Source organism: Diadema setosum, chromosome 4, assembly GCF_964275005.1.
Source record: "Diadema setosum chromosome 4, eeDiaSeto1, whole genome shotgun sequence".
In the NCBI taxonomy this organism is placed as follows: domain Eukaryota; kingdom Metazoa; phylum Echinodermata; class Echinoidea; order Diadematoida; family Diadematidae; genus Diadema; species Diadema setosum.
The window spans coordinates 29,718,740-29,737,326 of record NC_092688.1 but is presented as its reverse complement, the minus strand read 5'-3'; the positions used below and the strand labels follow the sequence as shown (position 1 = coordinate 29,737,326).

The window sequence follows — 18,587 nt, the reverse complement described above, 5'->3', positions numbered from 1 at the left end:
CACTGTACTGTGATCATCACACTGGTGGTGTTTTGTAGTGGTAATCTTTCATGTGTATCTGCACTCCACATACAGGTCAATTGGAACCAGTCCAGATATCATGATTTTTACTAAATACCTTACCTCTAAAATCAGTGAGTACTAAACAGTCAAACATTGTAACAGGGTTGGAGGGGCAGCATCTTAAAGAGAGGTTCAGTGAGACAAGTACAGTATTCATCGCATAATCGAGACAGGTTGGGAGTAGCAAACACGGCCCCTTTGAGCGGGGTGCCCGATTTCGCGATGAGCACTCACCATACACTAACGGCATACGACATGTACATGTAGTGCACACACACACACACACACTCACACACACACACACACATGCATACTGACGTACTGTACATGTACATGAATACACAACCACGCTACCCCTCGGCGCGACCCTCTAGCTCTCCCATTCTCGCAATGATGTAGAGTAATCGCAACCGGGTTCTTCTTCTGTCACCTCTCTTCGAACACAAAATATGTGGATTAAAAGCTAGCACTTTCTTAAACATTCGTAGAATTCTTGGACACGTAGGGCGTTCCGTATAAATGCATCCACAACCATGGGAAATGATTACCCAGAATTGATATGGGAACGTCAATGAAAAGTCCTTCAATCATTCAATCATCACGGCTTGATTGTTTGCTTGCCGCGATCACTGCACTGTGTACATGTGTTGTCAATATGTAGTGATCTAGCTCGCCATATATACACATTATGTACAGAAAAGCGAAGGCGGGCAGCGAGCTGAAATGTACGTGTACTGGATGGACGGAGGTCAAAACACACCAGACTGAAGCTTGCTTTGTAAGTTTGATGTAAACGACAACTGATAGGGAATCTTTGAAATATTGTTGTGGTATTTTGGTAGATTTTTTGTGTAAAATATCAACAAAATCAAAGATCGCTTGAAGAAAAATTGTCCCGTTTATCAGAGGTTCCCGCCCATTTATCCAGTGAAAATAACATGCATTGGAAATGTTTCTGGGAAGCGTATGTCATTTAAGTGAGGTTCCCGATTATCAGATGCCCGATTATGCGATTATACTGTATTTAGTTCCAGAGCACAGTGTACAGTACAATGGATATACCTATAATGTAATATGTATTAGGCTTGGTGTCAACAACCACCCAGAGGCAGGCATATACTGTATACGCTATATATTTCGCGTGGGTTTTATTTTCGCGAATTTCGCGAGTCGGGAGCTATTCGCGAAATTAACAACACGCGAAAATATTACCTTCCAAAATGAATCCCTTGCCTTGACGATACGATCATTTTACGGCTTACCGAATAGACCATACTGGCTAAGCTTGTTTACGTACATATAGCATGTCCACATCTAACTAATTTACTAGAATCTCTAGTATACACAGCCCAGTCGCTGTGGTAGCATTCGTTGCTAGTAAGGTGAAAATTCACACTTTCTTTGCCACTTCATATTTTTTCCGGTCCCCCAATCGCGAATTTAACCACTCGCGAAAATGTGTGATATCGGCAATTCGCGAAAATTTATGCACGCGAAAATTATAGCGTATACAGTAAGTGCTATGGAGTGAAAGATCAGTGGAGTGCTTATTGCCAACACTGCTGTTAATCTGAGATAGTTTTGGTACCTCAAAAGTTTCCCTGAATTTCCTTGTCTTAAATTGTGTTTCAGGTTAAAGTACCTTTCATATAACTAACACTGTGAGACTTACTTGCCCCAAAGTGCTCTCATGTCTTAGTAATCATGCAATAATGGTTTCGTACCAGAACCGCCGCCGTACGGCGGCGAGGTAGTACCAGTATTGTACGAAACCATTATTGCATGATAACTGCGACCAGCAGCGTGCAGCCACATACGCATAGCTAACTGCGACCAGCAGCGTGCTGCAGCCCATACGCATAGCTACACTGTAACTGCGACCAGCAGCCCCATACGCATAGCTAAATGGGGCTTCGCATTGTAGCATTCAGGATCACGACAGATTCAGTATCGCGGGTAAATATCAACTTAAAATCCAAAAATTTCTTCAATTTGAAGACTTACCAGTTAAGTTGAAGTATTGAAAACAGGCTTCGGTCAACGTTTGATTTTGCCATTAGTCCCTTTCTGTTCGAATTGATGACTGAATGTGACTCGGTCGAGAGGACCTTGGGAGAGCTACACTGAATTGACGGCCAGCGCAAGCGCACACAAACATCTTATCCGTTCATGGATTTGAAATTTGTGTGCATGTGATGTGTGTGCATGTGCTGGCCGTAGTATTAATAGTGTATGTAGCTCTCCCATGGTCCTCTCGACCGAGTCACATTCAGTCATCAATTCGAACAGAAAAGGACTATTGGCAGAACCAAACGTTGCCCTAAGCCTGTTTTCAATACTTCAACTTAATTGGTAAGTCTTCAAATTGAAGAAATTTGTGGATTTTAAGTTGATATTTACCCGCGATACTAAATCTGTCATGATCCTGAATGCTACAATGCGAAGCCCCATTACGCTATGCGTACGGGGCTGCTGGTCGCAGTTAATTGCATGATTACTAAGACATGAGAGCACTTTGGGGCGAGTAAGTCTCACAGTGTTAGTTATATGAAAGGTACTTTAACCTGAAACACAAACTAAGACAAGGAAATTCAGGGGAACTTTTGAGGTACCAAAACTTTATATTATCTTTAATCTGGGAGAAGGATAGGGCATTCTACATACCTATGACAATTACTTTCAAGCATGAGGTAGAATTCAAGAGACTGTATAATCGTACAGTAATTACAAGAAATGAATTAGTCATCTAACATTCAGGGGACAACTGCAAGATTAGGGCATATTAAACTTGAGCATTATGAACACAAAACAAGTTCTAGAAATGTCGCCATGTGGTATGCCTCCGCCATACTTGTAATACATGGTTCTCCCAATACACTGTAGGTCTAGATAGTACATCTTGACAATGTGTGATGACAGTTTCAGATTGGTAAAAATATTAAAATGACACAAATGTGTTGATTGTTCACTTTTCTTTTCTTAAACTATGTTTAACTGGATACAATATAGCCGTAAATGGCTATATTGTCTAAGAGAGCAGGTATTTGGGGATTTAAGCGTTTTTACTTGACTTTTGATCCTTTTATTAGTTTAAATGCATTGAGTAATTTCCAAGGTATGGAGAAAAAGTGTAATATCAGTATTAAACAGTAAAATTTTAACTTTCAACCCTGGCCTTTGACCGTTATCCTTTGACCCTAAATGACCCTTAAATTCCCAAGAGAATCACTGTCAGGCAGTACATGCATAGATATCTACGATTCATGATGATACCTTGGCCACTTCCGAGATATGGAGAAAGAACTGAAATTTAGCATTTAACTTGACCTTTGACCTTTTGACCTTTGACATTTTTGGCAAAAACCTTTCTCAGTGAATCTCTATTGGGTAATACATGTATAGTATAGACAAAGTTTCAAGAAAAATCCTGCTGGCATTGCACAGATATGAGGGAAATAGTGAAATTTTGAGGAGTTGACCTTGACCTGTGACCCCAAAATACCCAAGATAATCACTGCAAGTCAGTATGTAAGCATATGTACCAAGTTCCATGAAGATACCTTGAACCATTTTGGAGACTACAGTGTATATTGAGAAAAAAGTAAAATTTTAACATATTCACTTGACCTTTGACCTCATAGCCCGAAACTCTCTCTAGAGAATCTTTATTAGGTAGTACACGTACATTGTATACACTAAGACTGAAGAAACTAGAATTATCACTGAAGGTGATTAATACCCCCGCCCCTAGTGTTGCTTTATAGTATGTGATGTCATGAGGGCAATGACGTTAATACCAAGTTTGTGCATTTGTCGAATTGGAAACAGAATAATTTTAGCTAACTGTACAATTACAGAGTTGACACTGAGTATAAAACCTGCAGCAAATGGAAACATGCTTTCCCTCAGCATCACTACACTTAAAGACCATCATACACACCAAATTTGACCTTCATAGCTTGAATGGTTTATTTTGATACAAAAAATGAGTGGTTACCACGGCAACACATTTTCCTTAAACTAACACATTGATGTCTTGTGGAAGTTGTTCACTCCACAAGATTTCGAAGAAAACATGCGGTTACCATGGCAATGCTTTGCCAAGTACAAACACAAAGAGTGTCTTGCATAACTACACAGGTCTATAGATCATCATACAGCGTGTTTCTACTGAGAGCACCTCACATCCCTGGTATCGCCACGAATTTTGTCCAACGCAGCACCTCGTATTTTACGACCACTCGAGCTGTTTCTACTGAGCGATAAAATACGAGGTGATGCAAAGGTGACGTGCAAATGCGGCGATTCCGGAAGTCAGGTATTTTTAAGTCACAGATTGGGTCACGCGCGCTACGATCCGAACCCTGCCTGCTTTGCTACTGCGTCGGCTATTTTTTGATAAGCCATTTCTATTCTCTTCGTCTCCCCATCCAATATACCCCGAACTAACATACTGGTATCCTGCCACTGACTGATGAGAAATCTTTGGAGATCGAGGGTCCAGTTGAGATTTTCTCAAGGCTGCGACATACTAATGTGGTACTCTCGCGATTCGAGACAATATAAAATGAAATTACGCGGTGTAAAATCAAAGTAAGTGATGAGGGCTTAGTAATGCAATAAGTTAGGCTGTTAATCACGCGAACAATAGACAATGAATGCCACAATTCACATGTAACCTAACGTATAGGGCCTATAACACGTACACAAGGGAGTTGGTACAAACAAAGCATGATGCGAACACGGTCGCTGTGTGTACACACGTATTTTGTACACATGTGTCGAAGGAGTGAGTGCGATGAACCGATTGAAAAGCGCGGGGAGAAATACTAGACGTCCGATACACCACGAATTTCGCTACCCAGTGTGTTTCTACTGAGAATCGCCCTTCGCGTCACCACGCATCGACCACCTCAATAGGTGGACGACGGAGCATCTTGCATCACCCGGTATCGGCCACTACCCGATCTGTTTCTACTGAGGAAAAATTCGAGGTGTCGCCACGCATCGGCCGGTATCGCCCGACATCGGCCGGCATCGGCCGGTATCACCACACATTGGCTGGCATCACCTCGAATTTTCGTCGCTCAGTAGAAACACGCTCATAGATACCAATTTTGAAATTGACTGCTTAATTCAATCCACAAGGTTTTGGTAAAATTATGGTTACCATGGCAACGCATTGTCCGACAAACACAAAAAACATATCTTGCACATCTATACCTCAATATCATCATTTAACCTAAGTTTCATTTAAATTGCTTCAAAACTGCAAGAGTTCGCGACGACCGACCGACCGACCGCCCGCCCGACCAACATCACGGTGATTCCTATATACCCCCTTCACACTATGTGTGGCAGGGGTATAAATACAGTGTACCTTCAGGCATTACATAGATATGGGGGAAATAGTGAAATTTTGAGCATTTGACCTTGACCTTGATATTTGACCTTGAGCATGTGCACCCAAATGTTGATCAGTAGAACTTTACCCACATACATGCCAAGTTTTGTTAGGATACCTCCAACGTTATTTTAGTTACGCTGTCCACAATATACATTATGGATGGACGGACAGACGGACAGAAGGACAGAAAACCCCAAAACATAATGCCTCCAGCGTCACTTCGTGGCGGAGGCATCATACAGAGCAGCCTGACAGAATTACATGGTGAATGTAGACTGATGGAGTGTAAAAGGGTAAAAGGAGCATCAAACTACACTAACATAAAAAAAGGATCCTCATCAAATGACCTGCTGCTCATTTCTTTCACTGAGAAACAAAGAAATTGTTCATGACCGTAATCAGTAGCTGAACAATACTAGGTGACAGACTTACACAAAGACATGTAGGCCTATAATATAGAACAGAAGTACACATTGTACATGGTAAATTCTGTGTGAAACTTCTTACATCTTCATATAATGTGGTTTGACACAACCTATGCTCTCATGGTATGAGAATGCATATTGTACAGCGTACACATCAATGAATCACATGTATCCATATCATAACAACAAATCAATGTCATAAACAGCTCATAAGAGCTGTATGTTACAACACACTTGGCCTTGACTCATACATACACCAACACTGTAACTGAATATTTCAAAGTGACCTAAAGTTACTCCTTTGGATGCACCAGCACAGATCCAGTCAGTGTCCTCCATGGTGTGCATACTGAGTAATGATAGTAACTGCACGTACAGTGTACATGTACAGTGTACATGTTGTATTGTACATTGTAGTGTATTGCAGGGAGAAAGAAATGAGTTATATCATGGAATATGTACATTGAGGGTATTAAGCCAAACTAATAGTCTTTCACCCTATTTAAAAAAAAAAAAAAAAAAAAAAAAAAACTTTCAATTGAGACTATCAATGCTTCTTTAACTGTTCCTGAGCCAGTGAGAGTGAATCATTTTGTTCTCGTCACAAATTGGTATTTTCGTTATTTATAGCCATGTCTGCTCTTTCAGAGGATCAGGGGGTTTCTTCACATGGGAATCACATGCTGTAATGGCTCATATCCGTTCAGTCCCTCCCTGAACTTGTGCAACTGACCTGAAGACACAGTCATATTGGTATATTCAACCCTATCTGGTAGCTGGGCTTTGCAGAGTGGCCTGATAGAATTACATGGTATGTTATTGTTAAAGGGAACACAAACCCAAAGAGCAAAGTGGATTGAGTGAAAGCAGCAACATTAGTAGAACATATCAGTGAAAGTTTGAGGAAAATCAGACGATTGATGCAAAAGTTATGAATTTTTAAAGTTTTGGTGTTGGAACCGCTGGATGAGGAGACTACTAGAGGTTATGACGTATGAGAGGACAACAATACAAAGAAAATATAAAGGAAATTCAACAAAAATTCACTTTTCTAGCATTATGAAAGAGCACTTGACTAACCGCTTTCAGAAAGCAGGGGGAATAATTGCTACCCTTAACATATAGATATGTCAGTATCAAGGTGATGGAATTTGTAATTTTCATGAAAAATGAATTTTTGTGGAATTTTCTTTATATTTTCTTTATATTGTTGTCCACTCACACGTCATAACCTCTAGTAGTCTCCTCATCCAGCGGTTCCAACACCAAAATTTTAAAAATTCATAACTTTTGCATCGATTGTCCCATTTTCTTCAAACTTTCACTGATGTGTTCTACTGATGTTGCTGCTTTCACTCAATTCACATTGCTCTTTAAGTTTGCGTTCCCTTTGAGAAAAATGATCACAATCATCTGCAATATATTGTTTAAATACTGCTTAAAGGGACTGTACAGTACTGGTTGAGGCGGGGATTCATGTTTTGAACATTCCTAAGTGAGATACAGCTGTAATAAACAGCCTCTTATGAAATATGAAAGAGCATGTAATTTTAAGAAGGATTCAACGTTTATTTGATGAAAATTGGTTTTCAAATGGCTGAGATATCAAAAAAAGTGCTAATAATAAAAGGCGACATGCCACAACTTTATTAGGATCTCTTTGTTTCACCTTGTTTTTGGATATCTCAGCCATTTCAAAACTGATTTTCATCGAATAAACTTTTGATACCCCTTGGAACTGCATGCTCTTTGACATCTCATAGAGTGATTTCTGAATATCTCGCAAAACATTAAAAGCTAAATCCTCACCTCGACCAGAACTGTACACACCCATTAAGAAACATCTTGCAAATATCTACCACAGAATAAACTAGAAATGTTGCTATGGCGACTGATATGCCTCCGTCATAATGAATGGTTCTCCCAATAGGTCTATAGAGTAGTCTGGACAATGTGAGATGACAATATCTCATAACTGGCAAAAAATCAAATGACATGTTTGTCACAAATGTGTTGAGTGTTCAATTTTCTTGAAGTAGACTATTTCATTTGGATGGATGGTTAAATTGAGAGTGCAGATACACCATGTATTGGGGATTTTAGATATTTCACTTTACCTTTGCCCCTTGCCCTTAGACCCCATAGCCCACACACTCTTCAAATAATCAAGAATTGGTAACATCCATTTTCATGAAAATACTTTGAGCTATTTTCAAATTTTGTTAAAAACTCATTATTATTATATTCCCTTGGCCTCTGACCCCATTGCCAAAATCTTTCCCTACAAAATCACTGTGCGGTAATTCATGTGTATACACATATGTACCCTAGTCTTATCAAGTTACAATGTTTTCATCAAGTAGTCTCCCAGGTATGGAGAAAACATGTAATTAAAAATACTAGAATTTTAGCATTATACAGAGAGGGTACAGTTTTGTGTGAGATGGGGCTTCAGGTTTTCCTTTTTTTTTCTGATATTCTTTTAGATAATGAGAAACCTCTTTGATGATAATTTTTTAGATAATGAGAAACCTCTTTCAAAATATTGAAGAACATACAATTCTAAGAATTCAAAGTTTATTTGATGAAAATTGGTTTTGGAATGGCTGAGATATCCAAAACACAGCCATCCTTATAAAAGTTGGGACCCACAATAGGTTTTCTGTTTGTTGCTTTTTTTTTCAATACATACCCATTAGAGGAGCTTTGTTCTCCAGGAGTTCTTGGTAGCTCGTAGCAATGATGGCTACAGGAGATTGGGGGTCAAAACGCCCCTCCCTCACCATCCTCTTACACATTTTCATCAGTTGGCATGGAAACTGGGATGGGTCAATACCGTAGTCCCTCCATCCGCCAACTCCATCAGCGACTCCTGTATTAAGAGAAATAGAAACAAAATCAGTTGTTAGAAAAGTGCTGGTAATGAAAACAGGTGATTTTATGGGTATTTTAAAATGCAGCAGTATCCTTTAACCTGTTGAGGATGGACTGATTTTGTATAACACGCATTTCCCATACATGTAGACATCTGCCCGATTATCTCGGGACTCCTCTTCAATGGGTTAATCTCTTTTCAAATACAGTATGTAGCTACATTGTATGTCACTTCATCCATCTACATCTGTACATCCAAACGTAACTGTCATAAATTGCCCTACAAATTGCCTGTCTAGTGTGTGATGTCACCGTCCACAGTGAGTGACAAATTCAAAGATCATACAGCAAACTACTTACGCTACTACAAAAGTGTACACTGCAAGTATGTACATGTAAGCACGGCTGTTGCAGGCTCTGCCTGCTTACAAACAAATGGTACTATAATTCACAACTTGAATCTGTATCATCATGAATGACACCACTTCCTAAAACCATGTTCGATACAATTATCAAGACCAATGGTGCTGGTTCGAAGATCATCAAAAAAAAAAAAAAAAAAACACTCATTCCTTTCACAAAATAGACTTGACATTGCTCATAGTATGTATAGACTACCTCCTAAAAGTGCAAGGGACATTTTCCATCCAGTATATCTCAGTAATCTCTCATTAAATGAGAGATTACTGCTATCACAAAAGCAAAACTCTGTGTAAGGACAATATTGATCCTTACAAACTGTACATGATATTTCCAAAGGCTAATCACAAACTAACAACTTGCATATATATTCTTTGTAGAATATTTATAATCACTATGTATGGTACCCTAAATGTATTCTGACCAGCATGATGTACGAAACACATGGGAGCAATCATTTCACACAATGACCTTGTCAACCTAAAGGCTGTACAATGTACATTGTGTACATGAAAACTGTAAGTGTGTAAGCTGACTGTTTTAAACTTCTGGCACACTTACAGGTTAATTGATTAGGAACCGATGATAATGGGGGAAATAGAAAAAAGTAATGCTTGAAAGATATTATTTCATGTAATGACCAACAAATAACCAATAAATTTTTGGAAATGCAGTTGCATATTGCTTCCCTCAAAAATCACCACAATCTAATGTATAACTCATGCACACATGACTGAAAACAACTGCTGTGCCGCTTAAGAATTTTTCCAGGGAGGTTACTATAGTAACCTTAGGCGGCATCAGTGCTGGATTTCCATGGAAAAAAGGCAAGTCCAGGACAGTGTGGGAAATCTACACATGCTTGCAACTGTTGCTGTGACTCTCATCAAAAAGGTATTATCTTAAAATGCAAATTCAGAACATTATTTGTAAAGATTAAAAAAACAATTCACAGAATATGGCCTCAGGGTTGTATACCGTAAAGTTCCGTGTATAAGACGCACCCGTGTATAAGATGCACCCCTACTTTTGGACCTAAAATTAAAAAAAAAACACACACGAAAATTTCCACGCAAATATTGCGTGTGTCATACATATTATTTCAGCTCAAAATTTCCCTAGAATGCAGCATGTATTTGCTCTATTTTTCGTTTCCTTTTATACTTTCTTTTAACGGTATTCGTCGGACATCGGCAAAATATGGAAGACGCTAAATGCGAGACTTGTCTCGGTACTCACTTGCTATTGTTTCGCCTTTCAATTGTGGTACATGTGTCATGCATATCGTACTCATGAGTGTACAGTACGATCTTTGCTGTCATACATAGCAGAGGGTGTCTTGCATATTGACGCATGTCAGACTGGAAGGTTCATTACGAATAATAAGAAAAACATCAGCAAGTGTAGCAGAGGGATCATACGGCGAGACGTAACGTGCATACGGTAATTACACTCACTGTTGTTTTGCCCGGAGGGATTACCAGTAACATGTGTGTCTCTTGTACCATGCTTGTATGCACAGTGCTAGCCTTTTGCAAAAGGCAGCTCTCTATAATTTCAGCACACGCACACAGAGAGCTATGGACTTGCACACACAGCGCGCAACGGGCAAGCGCGCTCCGATCCGATCGCTGTGTGCACGCGAGTCCATTCCAAAAGCCTCTCTGCAGCTGCTGCCTTTGCCAAAGGCCTAGCTACAAACACTAGCTACAGTGTAGCTATGCTATCCTAGCTGGCCTCGTGAAATGAAGAGCAAACGAACGACATGGATATGCATGCATGCTTCACACATCGTTCATATTTACGGTGACATAGTGTCGATCCTACTCCGTATTTTACAGCTTTTGTCTATGGCCATATTGATACTAGTACATTGATAAGTTTTACGGTATTGGTAATTTCGTAATGATACCTGTACATCGCGTATTCCAGCTACTAGGTTGGCTGTTGGTAGCTTGGTAGACTGACATCGGTAGCATACAGCAGTGCTGTTACAGCTGTTGTCTAAGGCCAGATTGATACATCGTTACTGCACAAGGCCGATGTAAGTTTATATCTCGTATTTGCAGCTTTTGTGTGTGTCCAGATTAAAAGATCGCTCATTTATCCGTAAGTTTTAGTGATTGCTTACCTTCCAATCGTCGATGGGCATACATAGCCCCAAGTTGGCCTTATAAAATTGGGTGCACATGACAGATTTTTTTCCATGATTCGACTGTACCCATGTATACGACGCACCCCCGATTTTCAATGTTTTCCAACGAAAATATAGTGCGTCTTATACACGGAACTTTACGGTATAACATCGCTAGGAGGTTCACAACCCAAAACACCCACTTCGCTTCAAAGCTGCAGGGATTTTTTCTTTTTCTTTTAAATTAGCTATTCTATACTCGAATATACTACGGATGTACATCATGGATAGTAACTTCTATCTTCTCTGAAGTGAAATCTGCACACGATCAAATTCATTGTAAAATAAGGTCACAATGCTAAAATGCAACTTTGTGTGGCCATCCTTTAGATACAACACACCATCCAATGTACATTGTAGGTCATTATAGCTACAGTGTATAACACTGGGTTGCAGCAAACAGCCAAGATATACAGTTCACTCCGTCTTTACTACTTTAAGTAAATCTACCGCAAGTGTGCCGCTTCTTTTACGCAGTACAGCTGTACATTGCTACGCCTTACATAGCAATAGCATACCCAAGCCAAATGTAAAGGAAATCCACCAACAAGGGCTTTTTCAGCACTATGCATGCAAAACATTAAAAAAAAAAAGAATTAATGCAAAAGACTGCAAAGAAGAACTTGATTAAATTCTTGCATGAACTCAGTAGAATTGTCTGTGGTAATGCGATTCAGGAATACAACAACAATTTTGTGAATGAACATATCATAAATGCTCCATACTGGTGTACATGTATACATGCATCTTGATCAGCATGCATGTTATATTGTACAAACAGGCCTACATTGTATAGTACATGGCCCAGAGACAGAAGGGAGCAACTTTTTCCCCTCTACATTGTACTACTGTATAAGCTGTTATTTTCATGAGGGTTTAATTTTCGTGAATTTCGCAAATCAAAGTTGGATCGCGAATTTAACAACACGCGAAAATGTCTACATGTGCTTTGTTAATAGAGCACTAACGTAAAGGTCAGTGTCGATTCGCGAAAACAACATCTCATGAAAATGTCTACGACCTCATCATTCGCGAAAATATCCGTATGCGAAAATAACAGCGTATACAGTACTCAAATGTATCTTTTAGTAGCTTCACTTTTGTCTTTTTTAGTCAAAAAAAATGTTGGTGGCCAATGCTGTTCTTACAGATGTGACAAGTGAGAATGTACATAACTGTAAAGTGCAGACAATTTTTGTCCTGTTAAAAGTGTATACTAAGCCATAAAATGCAAATACAATGTAATACACTTATGTTGTATATTATGTAAAAAAGTACCATCAAAGGCTGAAAGGGGCTGTTTGGTTTTCTTCCTGCTTCCATATAGCACTATAACATCCTATCACCTCCTTGATTATACTGAGCAGTGTCCCGCAACCATTTAAACCGTACAAAAGTATGGAAGGTCTACACTGTTGATAGCTGTCCAGAGGGTCAATGGTGTGTGTGTCTGAGGTGTGTGTGCGCCCAGCCGCAGGAAAGTCACCTTGACACTACGAACAGCCTGCCCTCACTGTGATGACTGTAGTAAATGGCAAGGAGGCAACAGCAAAACAAGAGGTGACTGGTGATGGCCAACTGTGTCTACATCTTGCCTATTGATTTATTCTTTACGTAGATGGCAGTTGGAGTATAAAAATCAATGCAAAGCTGCACTACACAAGGTTACAGTGTACAGAGTATTGCCAAAATGTAGGAAACACAATGCAGACAGTACTGTAAAACATGATATATTTGCGGCATGAATTTTTCGCAAATTGGAGCCGATGGCATTCTTTGCGGCATGAAATTTTCACAAACTGCCACTGGCATTCAATGCATAGAACAAACTGTAGTGTAGACAAGAACTTTCGCGTGCATTTTAATTTCGCGAATCTTGGCTCTCGCAAAATTCGCAAAATTAAAATTCATGCGAACATTCCTCGTTTTACAGGGTACTTGCAATAATGTCATCACTAGTACCGGTATTTACAATTTTCAAGCTAATGCCACTGTGGTCCATTTAGGTACAGCACAGCAGATGTCTAAAGGCACCGTTCAATTGCAACTGATTGATATTTAAATTGCCCTCCATCATATATAAATAAGCACTGTACAATGTTTCAAACATGCTACTGGAGTTCCTAATATTGTTTAAATGTAAAGCTGTATAAATTTGGTAAAAAATCATCCTTTTTCATAGTTTTCTCAACCTCTTCTTGCTCTTTCTCATTCCTACATATTTAGTTTTCTAATTTTAATGCATTTCTTCCTATGTCTTGTATAGTTCTTTATTTATACAATGTACTATCAAATATTTTGTTTCATGGACCAAAATTAGTATTGCCACAAATGAAGAGACTACAGTACATCTCTTCTGCTTTCAGCATGAAATCTCCCTCTTTAGAGTTATTTTCGCAAAATCTCCCCAGCTCCCGCACGAGTTTGAATTTTTCCCACTCTGTAGCTGTGTGTCTCCCACTTCAGATGTATTTTGTCCCATATTATTTACCATTTGCAGATGGAACAAAAACCTAGCATTAGTGCTTCAAAATAGTTTAAAAATGGGAGTTGGGGATAAAACAACCAACGTAAAAATTTGAACAAGTATAACTGATGTTAAAAAAAAACAGTATTGTCAAATATACAAAATGTGAACAATAGAGAAAAAATGATTCCAGACTAAACCATCTACAGTTATGGTTTAATGAGAAAAATAGTGATCAAGGGTCAATGGTACCTTATTAATCCTGGTTTACCCATAGGCCTACAAACATACATTGCACCTGGTCATTACACTTGCAGATGGACTGTAACGTTACATGATAGTACCAAAAAAAACAAGGAAAAGTAGAAATTACGCGCTGCGTAATATATGTCCCCGCCGGAAGTAGCATTTAGTAGCAAAATGTACAATATGGGTAAAAACTCAAGGTCAAAGGTCAAAGAAGTCAAAGGTCAAAATTCTGTGTAGAAGTTTTGAAGCCCTCACCTAGTGCCATCACATAAAGCAAACAGAAGTGAAATCGGGTTAGAAATGGCGAAGGAGTAGCATTTTGTAGCCAATGTATAATATAGGTCAAAAATCAAGGTCAAAAGTCAAAGAAGTCAAAGGTCAAAATTCTGTGTGGAAGTTTTGAAGCCCTCACCTAGTGCCATCACATAAAGCAAACGGAGTCGAAATCAGGTTAGAAATGGCGAAGGAGTAGCATTTTGTAGCAAAATGTACAATTACAGGTCAAAAATCAAGGTCAAAGGTGAAAGAAGTCAAAGGTCAAAATTCTCTGTAGAAGTTTTGAAGCCCTCACCTAGTGCCATCACATAAAGCAAACAGAATCGAAATCGGGTTAGAGATGGCGAAGGAATAGCATTTTGTAGCCAATGTACAATATAGGTCAAAAATCAAGGTCAAAGGTCAAAATTCTGTGTAGAAGTTTTGAAGCCCTTACCTAGTGCCATCACATAAAGCAAACGGAATCGAAATCGAGTTAGAAATGGTGAAGGAGTAGCATTTTGTAGCCAATGTACAATATAGGTCAAAAATCAAGGTCAACGGTCAAAGAAGTCAACTTAGGTCAAAATTCTGTGTAGAAGTTTTGAAGCCCTCACCTAGTGCCATCACATAAAGCAAACGGAATCGAAATCGGGTTAGAAATGGCGGAGTAGCATTTTGTAGCCAATGTACAATATAGGTCAAAAATCAGTCACAGGTCAAAGAAGTCAAAGGTCAAAATTCTGTGAAGAAGTTTTGAAGCCCTCACCTAGTGCCATCACTTGAACAGAATCGAAATCGAGTTAGAAATGGCAAAGGAGTAGCATTTTTAAGCAAAATGTACAATATAGGTCAAAGGTCAAGGTCAAAGGTCACAACTGAAATTCTGTGCAGAAGTTTCATAGCTCCCATGTAGTGCTATCATATAAAGCAAACAGAATCAAAATTGGCTTATAAATGACAGAGAAGTAGTAAATTGAACATTTTGATCACACACGGACGCACACACAGACAGACGGACGGACGGACGGACACACGGACACACACACGTATGGAGCCCGTTTCATAGTCCCCTGCTCGAACTCATTCGGCGGGGACAAAAATATTTTAAATATCTGGGGTGGTATTCTGAACACCGTTTTATCTCTGTTGTAACTTGTGTTGTAACTTCTGTTGTAAGGCTGTGAGTTACAACACCGCTAAAACAGTTGTAAATCGGTATTATGAAAACTGTTTTAACGGTGTTGTAAGTAATGATAACCACGCCCATCGCAACAATCATATCCAATAGGAAATATTGTTAGAAGTAGCATCTAAAACATTTTACCCAATAAGATTGCTCCCTAGGGCAAATGCGCCTTGCTTAACTTTGCGCGTTTTAACAATTCAGATTCAGATTCAGATTCAGATCGTTTATTGTCATGCACTACGGCATAAAAATCTTTGCAACAGTCTCCATTAAAAATTTCACATGTAAAGGAAAATAAATACATATGTATACATAACTGAAGGACAAGTAACATGACACTAAACAAAGTACAGCAAGTACGTATGGACGAAAGTCACAAAACAATATTGAAGAAGTCGACTCAAAGATGAAGAAATTAAAACACAAATGTGAGACGAAAATGGAGACCGTACAGTCGCCGCGGTGCAGCGCCCTCAATATGCAGCGCCCTCAATATGCAAGCGCTCATTCTCTGGCGTGCGCACAAATAGGACAATGGCATGCGCAGGTAAAGAGAGCCAGAGATAAAATAAAGTTACAACAGAAGCTTGATGCCTTCTTACAGGTTTTGACGTATATAGTTCATGCGGTATGTGGATTCAAAAAGCTATCTCAAACTGAGTCTTTTTATATGAAATTTTGTTTAAAAATTAATAAGATATTTGTCGTTTATGAGAGGAATCCAAATTTCATGGTTTACAGGGAACTAGACGCTTAAGGCCCTTGCAATACCATGTATTATTATTACATTTATAATCATTATTATTTGAACATGATTGTCCATTAGAGCGATGGGAAAATATCACGCTTATTGTGTTTTGTTAACTATTATTGTTTGTTAACGGCACTCACGGCATTCAGAAGATTAGATCTAATTGACTTCCTGATATTTGGGAAAAATTTAATATCTTGTGTCTGCTTTTTGAAACTTCTCTGAGAACAAGCACTTTAAGAAATATCTTTTGAAACACCCAAAGGTACTCAAAATAAATTCTTATTGGTGAAGATAGTAAAATCATAAAAGTTTAATATTTTGAAAGATGAATAATCATAAACGGTACCACAAATAGAGTAAAATGACCTTTACTTCTTTTATAACAATTAAGTATAATTCAGAGGAAACTTTTTTAAAAGAATGTCTCTGGCATGGTATAAGTTTTGTATTCATGAGTTTGTGTTTTAGTGCCTAAAACGAACTGCCGGCGGTGCCGGTAACCTTTCTATTCATGTGTTTGTGTTTTTATGCTACGCGGATATTTGCAAGGTTAACTACTGTTACCAAATTTTGTATTGTGGAATGGGTTTACATTTTGTCAAACTGCTTTATCTTTTGCCATTCTGTACATACATGTTTTTGTGTGGGGGGGGGGGGTTTGAACTCGCATACCATAATAATGACTTAATAAATTATCTCACTATACAAACAGAAGTTAACTAGAAATGTCGCTTTGGCGACTGGTATGCCTCTGCCATAATGCATGATTTTCCCAATAGGTCTAGATAGTACATGTGGACAATGTGTGATTACATTTTCACAAAATTGGCAAAATATTGAAATGACAAGTTTGTCACAAATGTGTTGAATGTTCACCTTCCTTGACCTAGGTTTAATTGGATGAATAGGAGAGCATGTATCTAGGGATTTAAGGACTTTAACTCGACTTTGACCCATTCATACATTTAGGCATTGAGTAATTTTCAAGGTACAGGTGTGGAGAAAAAGTGCAATTTCTGAATTGAATAGTAAATTGTTACCATTTTCATCTGGCCCTTGACCCTAAAATTCATAAGATAATCACTTTCAGGTAGAACATGCATAATATGTACTATGTTTCAAGATAACTTGAGCCACTTCCGAGATATGGAGGAAAAAGTTAGTTCAGCACTTTCACTTGATCTTTGACCTTTTGACCTTTGAGGCAAAAAAAAAAGAAAAAAAAAAACTTTCCAGAGAATTTCTATTAGGTTACGCATGTATGCATACACCAAGTGTAAAAAAAAATTTAACCCTGCTGGCATTGCATGATAGGAGGGAAATAGTAAAATTTTGAAGTGTTGCACTTGACCTTTGACCCCTGACCTTTGACCCCATGAACCCTACATTCTCTAGATAATCACTTCCAGTCAGTATATGTATATATGTTCCATGAAGATACCTTGAACAATTTTCCAAGGTATGGAGAAAGAAAAAGAAGTTTTAATATTTTTACTTGACCTTTTGACCTTTGACCTCATCACCCAAACTTTCACCAGAGAATCTTAATTGGGTAATACATGTATACACTAAGTTTCAAGAAAATATCTTCAGGCATTCTATATATGGTGGAAATAGTGAAATTTTATGTATTTGACCCTGACCTTTTGACCTTTGACCTTTGACCTCATGACCCAAACTTTCACCAGAGAATCTTAATTGGGTAATACATGTATACACTAAGTTTCAAGAAAATATCTTCAGGCATTCAATAGATATGGTGGAAATATTGAAATTTCATGTATTTGACCTTGACCTTTTGACCTTTGACCTTGAGCATGTGCACCCAAAAGTTGATAGGCACAACTTCACCCCCTAATACACATACATGCCAAGTTTCATTAGGATACCTCAACAGGTTTTGATAGTTACCTTGTCTACAAAATTCATTACGGACGGACGGACGGACAACCCGAAAACATAATGCCTCCGGCACCACTTCGTGGCGGAGGCATAAAAAGAAAGTTAAGGCCCGGTCCCACTGCACTTACGGATGCAAAGAGGATGTAAAGCGTACAAAAAATCTTGCCATCCGTTGGAAAACGCTACGAATCCGCTGTGTACCCATCGCATACGTGTTTCATCCGCTCTATCCATCGAGCATCCGTCCACTGTGATTTCATCCGCACAAAAAAGTTTTAAGCTGCTTAAAACTTTTAGAACGGATGAACTTTCCGCTGTGTACGATGTAAATCCGCGACATACGAGCAACAAACGTTGTATGTCCGTGCGGCATCCCCTAAACGTCCGC

The 18,587-nt window shown here is 38.8% G+C and overlaps 1 protein-coding gene across 1 annotated transcript in view; it reads right to left on the bottom strand.

The window, feature by feature from the left end:
- Positions 1-18,587, bottom strand: part of LOC140227994 (protein phosphatase PTC7 homolog) — a 76,370-nt gene that overhangs the window by 49,962 nt on the left and 7,821 nt on the right. The window contains exon 2 of the mRNA XM_072308390.1: positions 8,588-8,767. Within this exon, the coding sequence (XP_072164491.1) occupies positions 8,588-8,767 (180 nt within the window). The remainder of the gene's footprint in view (positions 1-8,587; positions 8,768-18,587) is intronic.